Source organism: Falco punctatus (genome assembly GCF_963210335.1).
Source record: "Falco punctatus genome assembly, chromosome: 18".
NCBI classification, from domain to species: domain Eukaryota; kingdom Metazoa; phylum Chordata; class Aves; order Falconiformes; family Falconidae; genus Falco; species Falco punctatus.
The window spans coordinates 3,358,615-3,372,262 of record NC_137598.1 but is presented as its reverse complement, the minus strand read 5'-3'; the positions used below and the strand labels follow the sequence as shown (position 1 = coordinate 3,372,262).

The 13,648-nt window shown below is 63.0% G+C and overlaps 1 protein-coding gene across 1 annotated transcript; it reads left to right on the top strand.

The window, feature by feature from the left end:
• The first annotated feature begins 2,563 nt into the window (after positions 1-2,563).
• LOC308055289 (inhibin beta C chain-like) lies at positions 2,564-13,418 on the top strand. Its single transcript, XM_080369098.1, has 2 exons — positions 2,564-6,078; positions 6,934-13,418. The coding sequence occupies exons 1-2, from the start codon at positions 5,772-5,774 to the stop codon at positions 7,692-7,694; spliced, it is 1,068 nt and encodes a 355-aa protein (XP_080225224.1). The 5' UTR covers positions 2,564-5,771; the 3' UTR covers positions 7,695-13,418.
• Positions 13,419-13,648: the final 230 nt, after the last annotated feature.

Sequence of the window (13,648 nt, the reverse complement as noted above, 5' to 3'; positions counted from 1 at the left end):
CTTGCGCAAACCCAAAGAGGGTTTGGTGTTTGGCTTTTTCTGTTTTTTTTTTCCCTTCTTTTTCCAACTCCTCTTTTCGCTGTCTGTATTTATTGAACAAACAGCTTTCCTGGGGCCAGTGCTGAGCTCTCTATGCTGCAGCGGGCATGGGCAGAATGGGGCCAAGTGAAGGGGCAGAGATGTTGGCTGGGCCCTGTGGCCCTGCAGATGCCTGGGACCCTGAGCTGAGGCATCTGTAGGTGCCACAAGCCCTTGAGCAGGGCTGGGATGCCCCCAGTTCCTCTTCTCGGCCCTCCTGCCAGGCTCTGCCCTGTTCCTCACCAGGCTCAGAGCAGAGTGGGGCTGGCTGCCTGTGGCTGCTGCACAGCCCCTGCAGGGCATGGGTGCCTTGCCCCTCGCTTCACCACCTGCTCCCCAGACCCCGGCTCTGCCCTTTGCTGGGCTGCACACGCATCTCTGGACACCACAGAACACACAGCAGGCTCTGCCTGCCAGCCCTGTGGGGACACTGCCCCCTGCTCTCAGGCACAGGCGTGGGGGGCATCTCCCACCCCAGACCACCCTGGACCTAGGAGTTGTCACCATGTTGCCTTTTACAGCCAGCCCAAGCCCCACAGTGCAGCTGCATCCCGATAGACGTGAAGGTCCTGCCGATTTGGGGTGCCTGGGTTAGCAGCAGCTCCTCAAAGAGGGGTCCTGGGCTCTGAGGCCCCTCCCTGTCCCCAAAAGCTGAGATTAGGGCAGAACACATTGTCCTACGGGTTTGCCAACCACCTGAAAACGTGCCTTCTCCAGTGCCTTCAGGTCAGAGGTTCCCCAGATGAGCAGGTTCCAGGGTCCCACAACACAGGGACACGGGCTCTCCCCTCCACACACGTGGCTTGTCCCACTCCCATGGTAAATGGGACACCTGGGTGCAGCCTGCAGCCCCCTCCCCATGCACAGCATGGGGCAAGGGCGACTGAGGTTCAAGAATCCCACAGTGGCACCCCCAGCCAGGGAACACCGCAGGGTGAGGAGGGTGCCATCAGGGAAGGGTAATCCCCGCAGCCAGGAAAGACCCCCGCTCTGCCCACCTGCTGTGGGGCTGGCACAAGGTGGGGGCCCATGGCAGGTAGGGCCCCCCAGCACACGCAAGTAGCTGTTCAGCCCCCACAGTGGTGGCCTGGGCTGCATATTTATGGCCCTGTGGCTTCGTCACAGCCCTGCTTTATCTTGCAGGTCTTCTCCCTCATCCACGACAGTAGCCGCGGTACAAGCGTGGGGCAGAGCACCACACCAGGTGCTTCAGGGAGAGCAGAAAACCGGAGCGCAGCAGGGAGCAGCTTCCCACCGGGTACCCGCTCCTCCTTCCCTGGTGGGCAAAGAGAGGGAAGGGATCATCCTTCACGTGACGATGTCCCCTCTCCCCCTGCTGTGACACCACCCTCCTGCTGCGGTCCCCTGTTCACTCAGGGGGCTTCGGGGGGATGTCTCAGGCAGCTGCCATGAGATACTGCTGTACTGGTCCTGCTGGGACCAGTAAGCCTGGCAGAGAGCCGCCCCCCCCAGCCCCCCCAGCCTGGCCCAGCACAGGAGATGCAGTGCAGGTGGCTCGGGCTGTGACACAGACGGGACACAGGGCTGCACGCGGTGCTGTCCCCTTGGCTGCGCTCCGGCCGGGGACAGAGATGTGCGGCCGCTGCTGGAAGAAGGAGCCTTTGCCAGGATCAACAGGCGCTGAAGCAAAGGTCCCCGCGCGCCGTGCCAGGGTGTCCCTTGGCAGGGCCTGGCTCCCAGGGGAGGGGTGGGAATTCCTGAAAGCCCCCGCTGTTGCCTTGAAAAGGGTTAATTTTTAATTTTCAGCTCCAGGGGCAGTTTCCAGCCAGCAGCCTCCGGCTCAGAGGCACCGCGCATCCTCGGCTCGGCTGGCGCGGGGTGCCAGGACCCCCCGCCAGCCCCCGCTGAGCGCCCGTGCGGGGGCCGCCGGCAGCACCGCAGGCGCTGATCGCCCCAGCCCGAGGGGCCGCCCCGCGGCGGAGCTGCGCGGCCCCGGCGGAGCCCGCCGGACCGGGAGCGGTTTCGTACTGCGCCGCCAGGCGGCGCCCGCGGGCCGACAGCGGCACCGCCGCTCGGGGCCGCTCCGGGGCAGCGGGAGCGCGCCGGGGGAGCGGGAACGCGCTGGGGCTGCAGGAACGCGCTGGGGGAGCGGGAACGCGCCGGGGGAGCGGGAACGCGCTGGGGCTGCAGAACGCTCTGGGGGAGCGGGAACGCGCCGGGGGAGCAGGAACGCGCTGGGACTGCAGGAACGCACTGGGGCAGCGGGAACGCGCCGGGGGAGCGGGAACGTCGCCGGGGCTGCAGGAGCGCGCCGGGGGAGCGGGGCCGGGCCGGGGCTGCAGGAACGCGCCGGGGGAGCGGGGCCGGGCCGGGGCTGCAGGAGCGCGCCGGGGGAGCGGGAACCCGCCGGGGCTGCAGGAACGCGCCGGGGGAGTGGGAACCCGCCGGGGCTGCAGGAGCGCGCCGGGGGAGCGGGAACCCGCCGGGGCTGCAGGAGCGCGCCGGGGGAGCGGGAACCCGCCGGGGCTGCAGGAGCGCGCCGGGGGAGCCGGGCCGGGCCGGGGCTGTGGGAACGCGCCAGGGCTGTCGGCAGGGCGCTGAGGCGGCTGCCCCCTCGCCCCTCTTCCCGTGGCGGGCGCGGGGCGGGCAGCTCGGCCGGCCGCAGCGGGGTGAGGAGCTCGGCCGCCGAGGGAAGCGGGGCCACCGACCTTCCCCCCCTGGCCCTGAGCCCTGGCTGCGTTCCCTTCCCACGGCCTGCCCCCGGCTGCCCGGCCCCGCCAGCCCTCCCCGCCTCCCTCTCCGTGCTGGGCCCCCGGCCCAGGGGCACGGGCTGCCCCCGGCATTGCCACCACGGGGGGCTTTGGCACTGGCTCCAGCCCTGCCATGCCGTTCCCCTGAGCCCCCCCGGGCACCCCTCCAGTCTGCGCTTGCTCCAGGGAAGAGGGACCTGTGGGGACGAAGCTTCTCAGCGCCAGAGGCTGGCCCGTGCCGTGGCCCCCCGGGCTGGGGTCCCGGCTGCTTTCGCACTTCTTGGCTGCCATGGGCAGCAGAGCCCTGCAGAAACAGGTGTTCTGGCAGGGGCCGTGCTCAGGTGCTGGTGCATGAGCTCTTGGGGGTGTCCTGGCTTAATCCAGTTTGTTGGCACCTCTAGGTTAGGTCGTCAGGTGCCACACTTGCCCCACCGGACACGAGGTCAGAGGCCCAGAAGCCATGTGTGCAGCAAGTGGCGGGCCTGGGGGGACCCAGGGGGGTATTTTGGTCAGGCCGGTCTCTGGGCTTTGCTTTCTGGGAACTGCTTAATCAACAACACACTTATGCAATGGGTGCAAGAACCACTCACAGCTCCACGCTGACCCCTGCCCTAGATCTGCTGGGGCAGAGTAGTGGGCGGGCGGTGTGCAGCTGCCGTGCAAGGGCACGGGCAGATAGGATGCTCTTGCTAAGCTGGAGGTGAAATGGGGGTTCATGGGGGCAGCCGTGGGTTGCTAGCCAGTGCAGAAGGATCCAGGCAGGTTCAAAGGGATTAATCTCTTTGGGGAGACGCTGCCTCCCCGCCTGGAAAGGGTGGTGGGTTAAAGTAATTCACCCTTTTTGCCTGCCTCCTGTTTGATGCTGTGCTGCAGCCCTGATCCTGGTTCTGTGGATCCAGCAGGGAAAGAGGAATTCAGCACAGCATCGTGACTGCTTCCCTTTCCTGCACGTGTGAAGCTGTCAGGAGGTGGTGGTGAAATAGAGGTTTTGAAGACCCCCCCTGGGCCCGTGCCACTCAGTGATGCAGCTTCAGACTCCCTCCAGCTTGCTGCATTGTGGGGAGAGTGTCAGGCAGGGGGACCTGGCTCCTTCCATGGATTGAAGGCGGGAGCAGCCCTGCCCCGTGGGGAATTTAACCTGCTCCGAGAGCCAGATAGGAAACGCTCCACTTCCAGTACGGGAACATGGAATAAAAAGCCGGGGAATGGGCATGCGGTGCATGTGTGGGCATGTCCTTAAACAGAACATGTAACCAAATATTTGAGATGAGGGACTGAACATGAGTTTGCAAGGGAGTGTGCAGATGTGTATGTACCACTGAGCATCTGTGCAAGTGAGGGCGTGTGCACTGTGAGCATGCACCGTGCACCTGTGCCTGGATGAAAGTGCCATCTGCTCAGTCCTGCTGGTGCCCAGGCAGCACTGCCTGCAACTGGGGCTCACAGCCCCTGTGGGAGCTGTGCTCCCAGGCCGGGCTGTGCCCACTCTTTCCTCCCTGTTGACATTCCTGGGCTATTCTGGGAGCTGCCAGCAGGCCCAGCCAGCTGAGAACTTTGCCCCTTGCATTGTGGTTGCATCATCTCTGGTGGGTGCTTTTTCCCAGACAGCCCACTCTATTTACATGTCACCTCTGCGGTTGGCCAGAGGCAGGCGCTCCTTGTGGTCAAGACCTTGGAGTCAGTGCTGCATGGCATGGTGGGCACAGGACGTGCCTGAAGGGCTGGCTGGGCTTCAGGTTCCCACCGCACTCTGTGGGTTCCCTGCTCTGGCACAAGAGCACTGTGCTCTCTCCTGCTCCCCCAACAACGTGGCACCTTGCGCCACTTTGGAGGGATTTCTACAGGACCATGCCCTGGCTCAGACTGTGCACCCTGCTCTAAGTGTGGCATATGGGGCTAAGCATCCAAAGAACATCTTCAAGTTGACGTGGCACTGGCTGCCACTTCATGAGCGCTCAGTACATAGAAACATCCATTTAAATTTGTGGGGACGAGAGGGCATAGTATACACCTTCGCTGGCCCTGCTCAGCCCCGCCCGGGGGTGATGCTGGACCAGGCAGTCCAAAGGCTGAGACTCCCCAAACTCATCACATGGTAGGAGTGACAAAAGCCCAGAGACGTGAACAGTCCCCAGGGGGCTGCAGGGGTCACCCTGGTTACTGCCCCTGATCCCTACTGGGTCCTCTGTCAGCAACAAATGAGACTGGCCCTGCTGGGATGGCGAAGGGGGTGCCTGGGTGGCAGTGGCACTGCGGGGGCCAGACTGTAGGCTCGGTGGGCAGGCAGGTGAGGCCGGGATCCATCCAGCAGGGTGCTCTGGGATCGCCCCTTGCACCCAGCCAGGATTTGCCCCAGCCCTTTGCTTCCTGAGGGTTTTGGACCAGGCAGAGGTGCTCGGTGCCCTGCATCCTCCACGGTACCTGGGTCCCTCCGCACCCCTGGGCAGATGCTGAGGTGAGCTGCAGGCGGGCAGAGCCCATGCACGCACACGTGTGCAAGTCCCTTGGGCACACACCTCTGCATGTCGCACTATTTGTGCACACCCCTACGAACCCTCCTATGCACAGACTCCCGTGTGCCCCCCCCCCCCCCCACTCGCGCATAGCCCCCACAGTGCCCTCCGCGGGCCGGGCCGGGGCTGGATGCAGATGCGCAGCCCCCCTCGATAACCCCTCCCGCGGGGACCCGACGGCCTCGCACGGAGCTGGGAACGGGGGTCGACGACTGCGCCCTGCTGCTTGTGGAGCCCCCTCCCCCGCGACAGCGGGACGCCGCCGTCTGCCACCCGCCCCCGCTGCGGGGGGGGGCTAATCCCGGTAATCCCCCGCCCCGGCCCCGGCCGCGGCCCGACGGGACGGGACAGGCAGGTGAGCCGGCCAATAGCGGGGGGGCGCCGGGCCCGCCCCCGGCCGCAGGTGCCCAAAGCGGGCGGGCGGGCAGCGCTGCTCCCGGTGCCGGCCCGGTGCGTCCCGTCGGTGCCGATGGCGGCGCGCGGCGCGGGCCCGTGGCTGCTGCTGCTGCTGGCGGCGGCGGTGGTGGTGCTGTGCGCGGCGGCGGAGCCGCGCTGCTCGGCCTGCGCGGGGGGCGCGGAGCGGCGGCTGCTGGAGGAGGCGGCCAAGCGGCAGCTGCTGGAGAAGCTGCGGCTCCGTGAGCGGCCCCGGCTCGCACACGCCGTGCCCCGCGCTGCCGTGGCCCGCGCCCTGCGGCGGCTGCAGGCGGCCGGTGCCCGCCGGGGCCCCGACGAGGAGGTCGAGCAGGGCTACGAGATCATCAGCTTCGCGGAGCCAGGTGGGTGCGTGGGAACGCCAGCGGCCGGCCGCGACCCCCCGTGGTCACCCACGCGGCCCCCGACGGCCGGGGTCCCGGTGAACTGGGCTGTGCCCGGTGCTGGACCGCGGGAGACCCCGGGCGAGCCGCTGTCGTGCTGGCCCCTGGGGTAGGGTCTGCCTGCCCTGGGCTGTGGTACCCGTGAGGATGTGCAGCCCCTGAACCCCGGGGTGCTGCAGCACCCCCAGGGCCTTGGCCATCCCCTTCTCCCAGCGGGCTGAAGGTGTCTGGAGCCGCGAGGATGGTGATTAAATCATTAATTAATGCACTTGCTGCACACTGGTGACCTCCTGGTGCTGCTGATGCTGGAAGGCTCAGCTCTGGAGGAGAGGTGGCCCCTCTTTTGGCATTGGCCAGTTGAGCCCCCCCCACCTGAAGTGCTTCGGTGCCTGCAGGAAGGATGGGGGCAGCCCTGGGTGCCTGGGGCTCGCAGTAGCTGGACCTGGGAGCTGCAAGGGCTAGTTTGTGGGGGAGGGGGAGACAGGGTGGGTGCAGGCTGGAAATACTCTCCAGCCTCACAGTGTGCAGCAAAGGGAAAGGGCTAGGTAAGCCAGGTGACAGCAGGTGCTCCCTGCCCTGTTCTGTGCCCGTTCCACCAGGCAGGGTGGGACAGTCCCCCGTTCCAGCTCCACCTCGCTTTGGGTAGCATTCCATGGAAGGGAGGGGGACAGACTGAGGGCTCTGTGGAGGGAGGGAAGTTTGTAGGTCTTTCCTGAGAGGAAGCTGAAAGAGATTGGGCTCCATGTGCAGGAAGGTAGTGCAGCCTCACCTTCCCTAGCATCCTGTAGCATTCATCTCATCCTTTTCTCCCCTCAGAACCCACCTCTCCCTCTGGCTTGCGGCTGCAGTTCCAGTTCAGCCGTACACAAGACCAGGACGTTCATATCCTGCAGGCTCAGCTTTGGCTCTACCTTCGAGTCCCCCGAGACCTGGTAGCCAGCCTCACCCTGAGAATCTTCCTTGCTGGTGGGGACGGTGATTTGGTGGGGGGCAATCGCACGCTGCTGAGTGAGAGGCGCCTGAGCGCTAAGGGCAGTGGCTGGCGTGCCTTCACCCTCATGCCTGCCCTGCAGAGTTTCTTTGGGGGAGAGCACAGGACCTTGCGGCTGGAACTGGAAAGCCATGGGGATGAGGGTGATATTATGGCAATAGCCAATGCCAGCTGGTCCCACCAGCCCTTCCTGGTGGCCAAGGCAAGGGTACGGGAGACAGGGCACCATGTGGCCAAGCGCAGCCTCCGCTGCAGCCAGAACTCCAACCTCTGCTGCCGCAAGGACTACTATGTGGATTTCCGTGACATCGGTTGGAACGACTGGATCATTAAGCCTGAGGGCTACCAGATAAACTACTGTGTGGGCCAGTGCCCTCTACATGTGGCAGGCAGCCCTGGGATGGCCTCTTCTTTCCACACAGCTGTCTTCAACCTCGTCAAAGCTAACAACATCCAGGCATCAGGGCACTCTTGCTGTGTGCCCACACGACGCCGGCCACTCTCTGTCCTTTACTTTGATCGCAATAGCAACATTGTCAAGACTGATATCCCTGACATGATTGTTGATGCCTGTGGCTGTAGCTAGGGTTGGGGGAGCTGTGCTGGGTACCCCCATTCTCCAGGGCTGTCTATCTGGGGGGTCGGTGCGGGGTGGAGGGAAGAGCTGGAGAGCTCCCTTGAGCTGGAGTCAGACTGTGGTGCAACGGATCCTTCGGAAAGGGTGGGAGTGAGGGAGGGAGAGGGTGTCATCAGAGGGAGCAGGGTTTGTCTCCAGAGAAGAGCACTTGGGGCAGGCGTCGCTGAGGACACACGGGGCAGAGCCAAGGCCACATCAGACTGCCTGAATCTGAGCTGTGGGTGGTTGGTGACTCTGGGCATCCCTGCCCTGAATGGCAGCATCCCTCTGGTCCCAAGCTGATACCACGTTTCTGGTGGTCGTGTTTCCCCCCTGTGTGGGGTGAGGCAGCCCTGCTTTGTTCACATTCAGAGTGTCTGGTGACAATTTGGGACTCGGCCTCCTTGAGAGCAGAGTGGGATGCAGGAATGGGTCCGTTTCCTCCAGCTGTGAAACTGGAGAACAAGAGCCAGTCCTGCTTTTCTCCCCTAGTGCAACAAATCTTCCTGCATCAAATCTGGACCTATTGTTGGGAACAGATGGAATGAGGCACAAATAACAGGCCTGGAAGATGTGGATGAAGGGTATGACTGTCGAGAGCCCGAAAACCGCAATGACTAGGCACAGCCCTCTGTTTCCAGGAGAGCATGGAGCTGTGGAGGATGATTTTGCTTCCTGGCCAGGTCCTGTGTATTTCCCCTTTCATTGCCCTGGGTTTTGTGCTTTTCTTCCCTGCTGCCCACCCCAGCAGTCAGCTCTCTTCCAGCCCGGTGCCTCCTTACAAGGAGGTCTGACTCAGAATTTGCCTTTAAGACCATACTAAAGGTACAGATTTTTTTGTACCTCTAATTTTGCAGCTATTACTACTCTTATGGTAGAGGTTTCTGCAGCTCTTGGGACTCCCTGGTGCTCCGTCCTGTCTACCCACCTCTCTACTGAAGATCTCACTCTGCCTCTGCCTTCCTGATACTCATGTATGCAATGCACACACATGACCTGTGTTTTTAATTTATTTTAATACTTTGGTGTGGCTTTGCCAATAAATGGGTGGAAATGCAAAATCCAGGCTCTGATTGCTTTCTCCTGGCACTGCCTGTGTGGATGGGGTGGGGGAAATGGTCCTGCTTGGGGCCAGAAGGTCCTACTCCTGGCCCAGGCCCCTCAGGCTCTGGCTGGGAGGATGCTGGGCTCTGGGGCTGGAGCAGCAAGCCATTAGCAGCTGTGGGCAGGACTGCTCTGCCGGGGGGTTGGGGAGCTGCGGTGTTTCTGGGGGTCCCTGGGTGCTGTGGGGTGTTGCACGCTGAGACCCTGTGCGAGTAGGGCTATACAGGGGGCTCTTCCCTATGGATGGGCAACCCAGGGATTGGGCTGGGAGCTGGGTACTACCTCACTGGGGGCTGGAGCGGGGTGGCCCATAATATGAGCATCAAAGAAGCTGTTTCCCAGCAGGGCAGGCATGGCTGGGGGGCATAGCTGTTCTACGAAGATGCTGTTCTCCACCTGGATCAGTTCCCAAATGGAGCTCGAAATAGCACAGCTCTAGGGGCTCTGGCCCCAGGTGGGTGATCTCGAACAGTGAGCCACAGCCCACCCCCAAAGGCTGTGCCCCTACTGCAAATGCCAGATTATACCCTAATCATGTCTTGCTGATCTCCCTAATCCTCTCTCATATGCTCCCCTAAACACCACCTGATGACCCCAGCCTCAACCCCACAGACTCTGGCAATGAATGAGCTGGTGGGTGATGGGGAATCGCCTGTGTAATTTGGGGTGAGATTCTTCTGGAGTTGGAGGCAATGCCCCCTGCTCATCCCTCTGAGATCCCACATGGCTGGCCTGGGTCCTTGTTGCGCAAGCATCTGCTCAAAGCTCAGTTTGGGGCTGTTTTATCTGGGGACAAACCCACTTGCTTTCCCAGCTTGGCCCTGTGCTGCACCCTGCAAGTGGACAAAGGGCAGCTTTCATCAGGCCGCCACAGAGGGCATCCCCCCACGTGGCAGGGGCAGCGTGGCCATCACCCACGCTCCCCAAAATATCTCCGCCTGTGGGGAACAGCCTGCAGGATGTGTCAGCCTTCTGGGCACTCGCACAGCCCCAGCACGTGCGTTGCTGACACGACAGGACACCTTGTCCGTGTCTGTGCCCCCCAGAGTGTGTGTTGCCATACACATGCCGGGAGTTGCAGCTGTGGATTCCAGGTAAATGCACAGGGATGTGCGCGGTGTCTTTATAGTCGCCCTGCTCCTACTCTCCCCTGCATTGGCACTCTTGTCTAGTCAATGCAACTGGGGGAGGTGGGGCAGGCAGGGAGGTATCCCACAAAGACACCAGATACCATGTTTTCCTTTGCCAACAATGCAGCATCTTCCCTGTTGCAGTGAATGTATGTTTCCATGTGTGTGTGTGGGAGGATGTCCACATGTGTGTGCGTGATGTGCTGACTCACTGACACACTGACACGCTGACCCACCAGCGCAGAGCCAAGATGCTGAGCTGGCTGTGGTGGTAATGTTAAGTCTTTAATCTGGGTGATCATCTGGCCCTGCTCTGAGCCAATTTAACTTTCCTAAACAGGAGGCCAAGATTAACCGTGGGGCAGGGGATGTGGCAGGGCTGGGGGTCCGGAGGTTGAGAGCTGTTGCAGGGGGAACTGCCCAAGCATTGTTTGCACCCAGGGGACTCAAAGCTGGTGGCAAAATGGACCTGGGCCTGTCTGGCCATGCAGATGGCCCCTTGGGAAGAGGTGGGTGGTCTTGGGACAAGTCCCCAGACCCTGGGAGGGAGGCCTGGCTGGTCTACGGCGGTGTGGGCAGTGGGGTTGGCCCCACACTGTGCCTGGTACCCAGGCTGGCCTTTCCCAGCAGCTTAGCTGAGGTCACACTCAGGGGTAAATCTGCTGAGCCGCTTATGCCTCTTACAAAACGGGCAGGCAGGCAACCCCTCTCACCTGCGCCCGCTACCTTGGCCCTGCCTTGGGGCTGAAGCTGTGGGACTGGATCCACTGCAGCGGCCCAGGGGGCATCCCAGGACACAGCTCACTGTTCTCCCCTCCTGTGAAGGATGGGGTAACTGTGCCGCCCCCCTACCCTGTGTGCTGGGGCCTCGCCAGGGTACAGACACCTCCCCACCTGTCGCTGGGTTGGGGGTGGCTGGCAGGGAAAGGAATGAGACTCAGGCTGGGGCAGTGGGGACAGGAACGGAGGCAGGGAACAGTCTTTGGCAGGCCACGGCCACGGCCAGGAGCTGAGCTGCCTCCTGAAATCTCTCTCACACATTACAGTATGGGATTACACCCCATGTTGTCCCCCTGCTCTGGGGGTCCCGCATATCCGTGGAGATGGTGTTTCCCAGACCTGCGGCGCCGTAAAGCAGCTCCTGTGGTGCACTGGACACCTGCAGTGCATGATGGCACACAGGGGCACTGGGAGGACAGGCTAATGCCAAGGAAGGCAGAGCGCCCACAGTGGGGGTAATCCTGCTAAGAGGCTCGGAGGTCAGGCTAGATGTGTGGCGCAGCTCCCGTCACCTTTGAAGCTCATACTAGATGTGCAGCAGCATCCCAGAGAGCAGGGTGGAGCCACTGGGAGCTGGGAGCAGCTGAGCACCAGGGCAGGGTGAGAATGTGCATGCCCCCACAAAAAGTGTGTCTGGGGTCACCTGGGGAGGTGAGCATGCACAAGGTGGGGCATGAGCTCCCTCCTAGCAGGCTCTCGTCCCACAGGAGCCCCCAGGAACAGCCCTGGTGTTGCTAAGCCCTACTCCTGGTCCAGCCCCACTCCAGCCCTGGTGGTCCTGCTGCCCTGTCTGCTCAGGGCTGCAAGGGTCTGGGAGGCCACAGTCTCGGGCTCAGGGCTCCTTCGTGGGCTGCCCAGGCAGGGGGTTCATGGCTTCAGATTCCCTTTCCCAGAAGTCAGGGAGCGAGGACTAGGGAAAATGGGGCAGGGACAGAGCTGCAGGAGAGAGCAGGATCCCCAGGCCTAAGCAGGTCTTGGGGAGGTCATCCTGCCTCCCCACTGTGCCCTGTTGGCATTGACACATGCTGTCACGTTCTGGCTAGGTACAAATGGGCAAAGGCCACTTTCCCTGAAATAGCTGCTTGCACCTGGGGCCACCCTGGCTCTTCCCCTACATTTAGTCACTGTAGGGAACTGACCTTCATTGTAAAAACAAACAAGGAAAAGCAGTGCTGCTGGGTGAGAAATTTCCTTTAACCCCCCGCCCCTCCCGCCCCTGGAGCTCCCAGGCCCCATCTTCTGTTCTCGCTCGGACACCCTCATTGCCTCCTGCTTCCCTCAGTGCAGGTACCGCCACTGCCCTGCTTTCCCTTCACAGGTGACAGGACCTGGCTACCTGCAGACCCTGTGAGCTGGGTGAGGCTAGGCTTCCCCAGGGAAGGGGGACTGGCTGTGCAGACTGGAGTATAGGACCCATTTGGGGAAGGGACCAGATTGCTTTGCAATCTGCTTCCAGAGCTGCTACAGCCCCAGTGCTCTGCTTGGCTTCTGTACAATGATACAAACGCAACACAGGACTTGACTTTACCCTCACAGGGATGTACAGCTGTGGTGGCAGCTGAGGGGCACCAGGCTGTATGCAAATGACAATCACTGTCAGGCCCTTGAGATGGTCTCAGGCCCTGCAGCGCTTGCTATCCTCACCACCTCCACCACTGGTAGCCCTGGAACAGCTGATGGAGTGGAGAAACATCTAGGTGGCGAGTAGGAGGCTAAAGGTAGGAGGTGGTGAGATGGCTAGGAAAACTGCTGGGACAGCAGTCAGGCTATGGGCCAAGGGGCAAGCAGCCAGGGAAGCTTTCGGGGTGGGAGAAAGCTTTCTGAGCCACAGACATTGTGGCTGAACAAGGAGGCATCAGGGCAGCCCCAGGAGGATTGCTGGATGCCTCAGTGGCTTGCAGGATGGGGAGGCAGGACGATTTCCAGGTGGAAATGAGAGGGCTCATCTCCTTAAGCTGCTGAATGGGATCACATGCAAAGGGAGGGCTAGTTTAGAGGGAAGGAAGGGGCTGCAGAGCATGCCCATGGCGGGCAAGATCACCCTAGGGGTGGCTTGTGCCCAGCACCTTTGGCTCCTTGGGCAGACACATGGGTTGCAGCTGCCCTGGGGAGAAAGACCCGGTCCTCACCTCTGTCTGACTGCCCCATTGCGGTGGGACCTGGTGGGCAGGGTGGTGAGGGGGCACAGCAGGCCTGGGAGCACCCCGGCTCTGGCCTTGCAAAGGGGGTGAAGATGGGTGCGTGTCCCTGGCTGGAGGAAGAGCCCCCAGCCCCGCTGCCCCACTCGCAGAACCCTGTGCATCTCCATGCAGGGGCCACAGCAGCCCCCAGGCTGGCGCCCTTCCCCCCCCCCGGGGCCAGGGAGCCCCCCTGCTCCAGCTCTCTTGTGAGAAGGCAGCACCCAAACCCCTGCGGTCTCCCCGTGGGTTCAAGAGGGGGCGGTGCGAGGACAATGATGTCCCCTCCATGCCCGGGCCCGCGGCGCGGGGGAAGGGCCCGACCGGCCCGTGGGGCGAGGGGGAGCGCGGCCCCACCGGACCGCGGGGCCGAGCCGGCGCCCGGCTGGGAGCTCGTGCGGCGGGGAGGCGGCTCCGCCCGTGGCCACCAGGGGGCGCTGCTCCGCGGACCGCCGCGTCCCCGCACCCCCCAAGTCCTGCATCCCCGGTCTGGGGGTCCGGCCCCACACTCCGGAGCCTGGTCCCACAGCCCCTGTCCCCGGCGCGCTGGCAGCACGTGTAGGGTCTGGCCGGGGACCTGACGGGATGTTGGGGGGGAGGGGGGTTCTGGGCACCCTGGGGTGTCCCAGGGGGATTCGTGGTTCGCTGCTGGCGTTGACTCCCCCCAGCCGGCTGCGCTCCCACCCGTGTGGCAGCAGTGCCCCGGGGAAAGGTGGGGACCCAGGTGGCAGAA

What these genes read in the sequence shown, in the direction of transcription:
- LOC308055289 (XM_080369098.1), top strand. Translation starts at nt 5,772, where the DNA reads ATGGCGGCGCGCGGCGCGGGCCCGTGGCTGCTGCTGCTGCTGGCGGCG. An exon ending in CATCAGCTTCGCGGAGCCAG is followed by an intron (nt 6,079 to 6,933) that starts GTGGGTGCGTGG and finishes TTCTCCCCTCAG; the next exon opens with AACCCACCTCTCCCTCTGGC.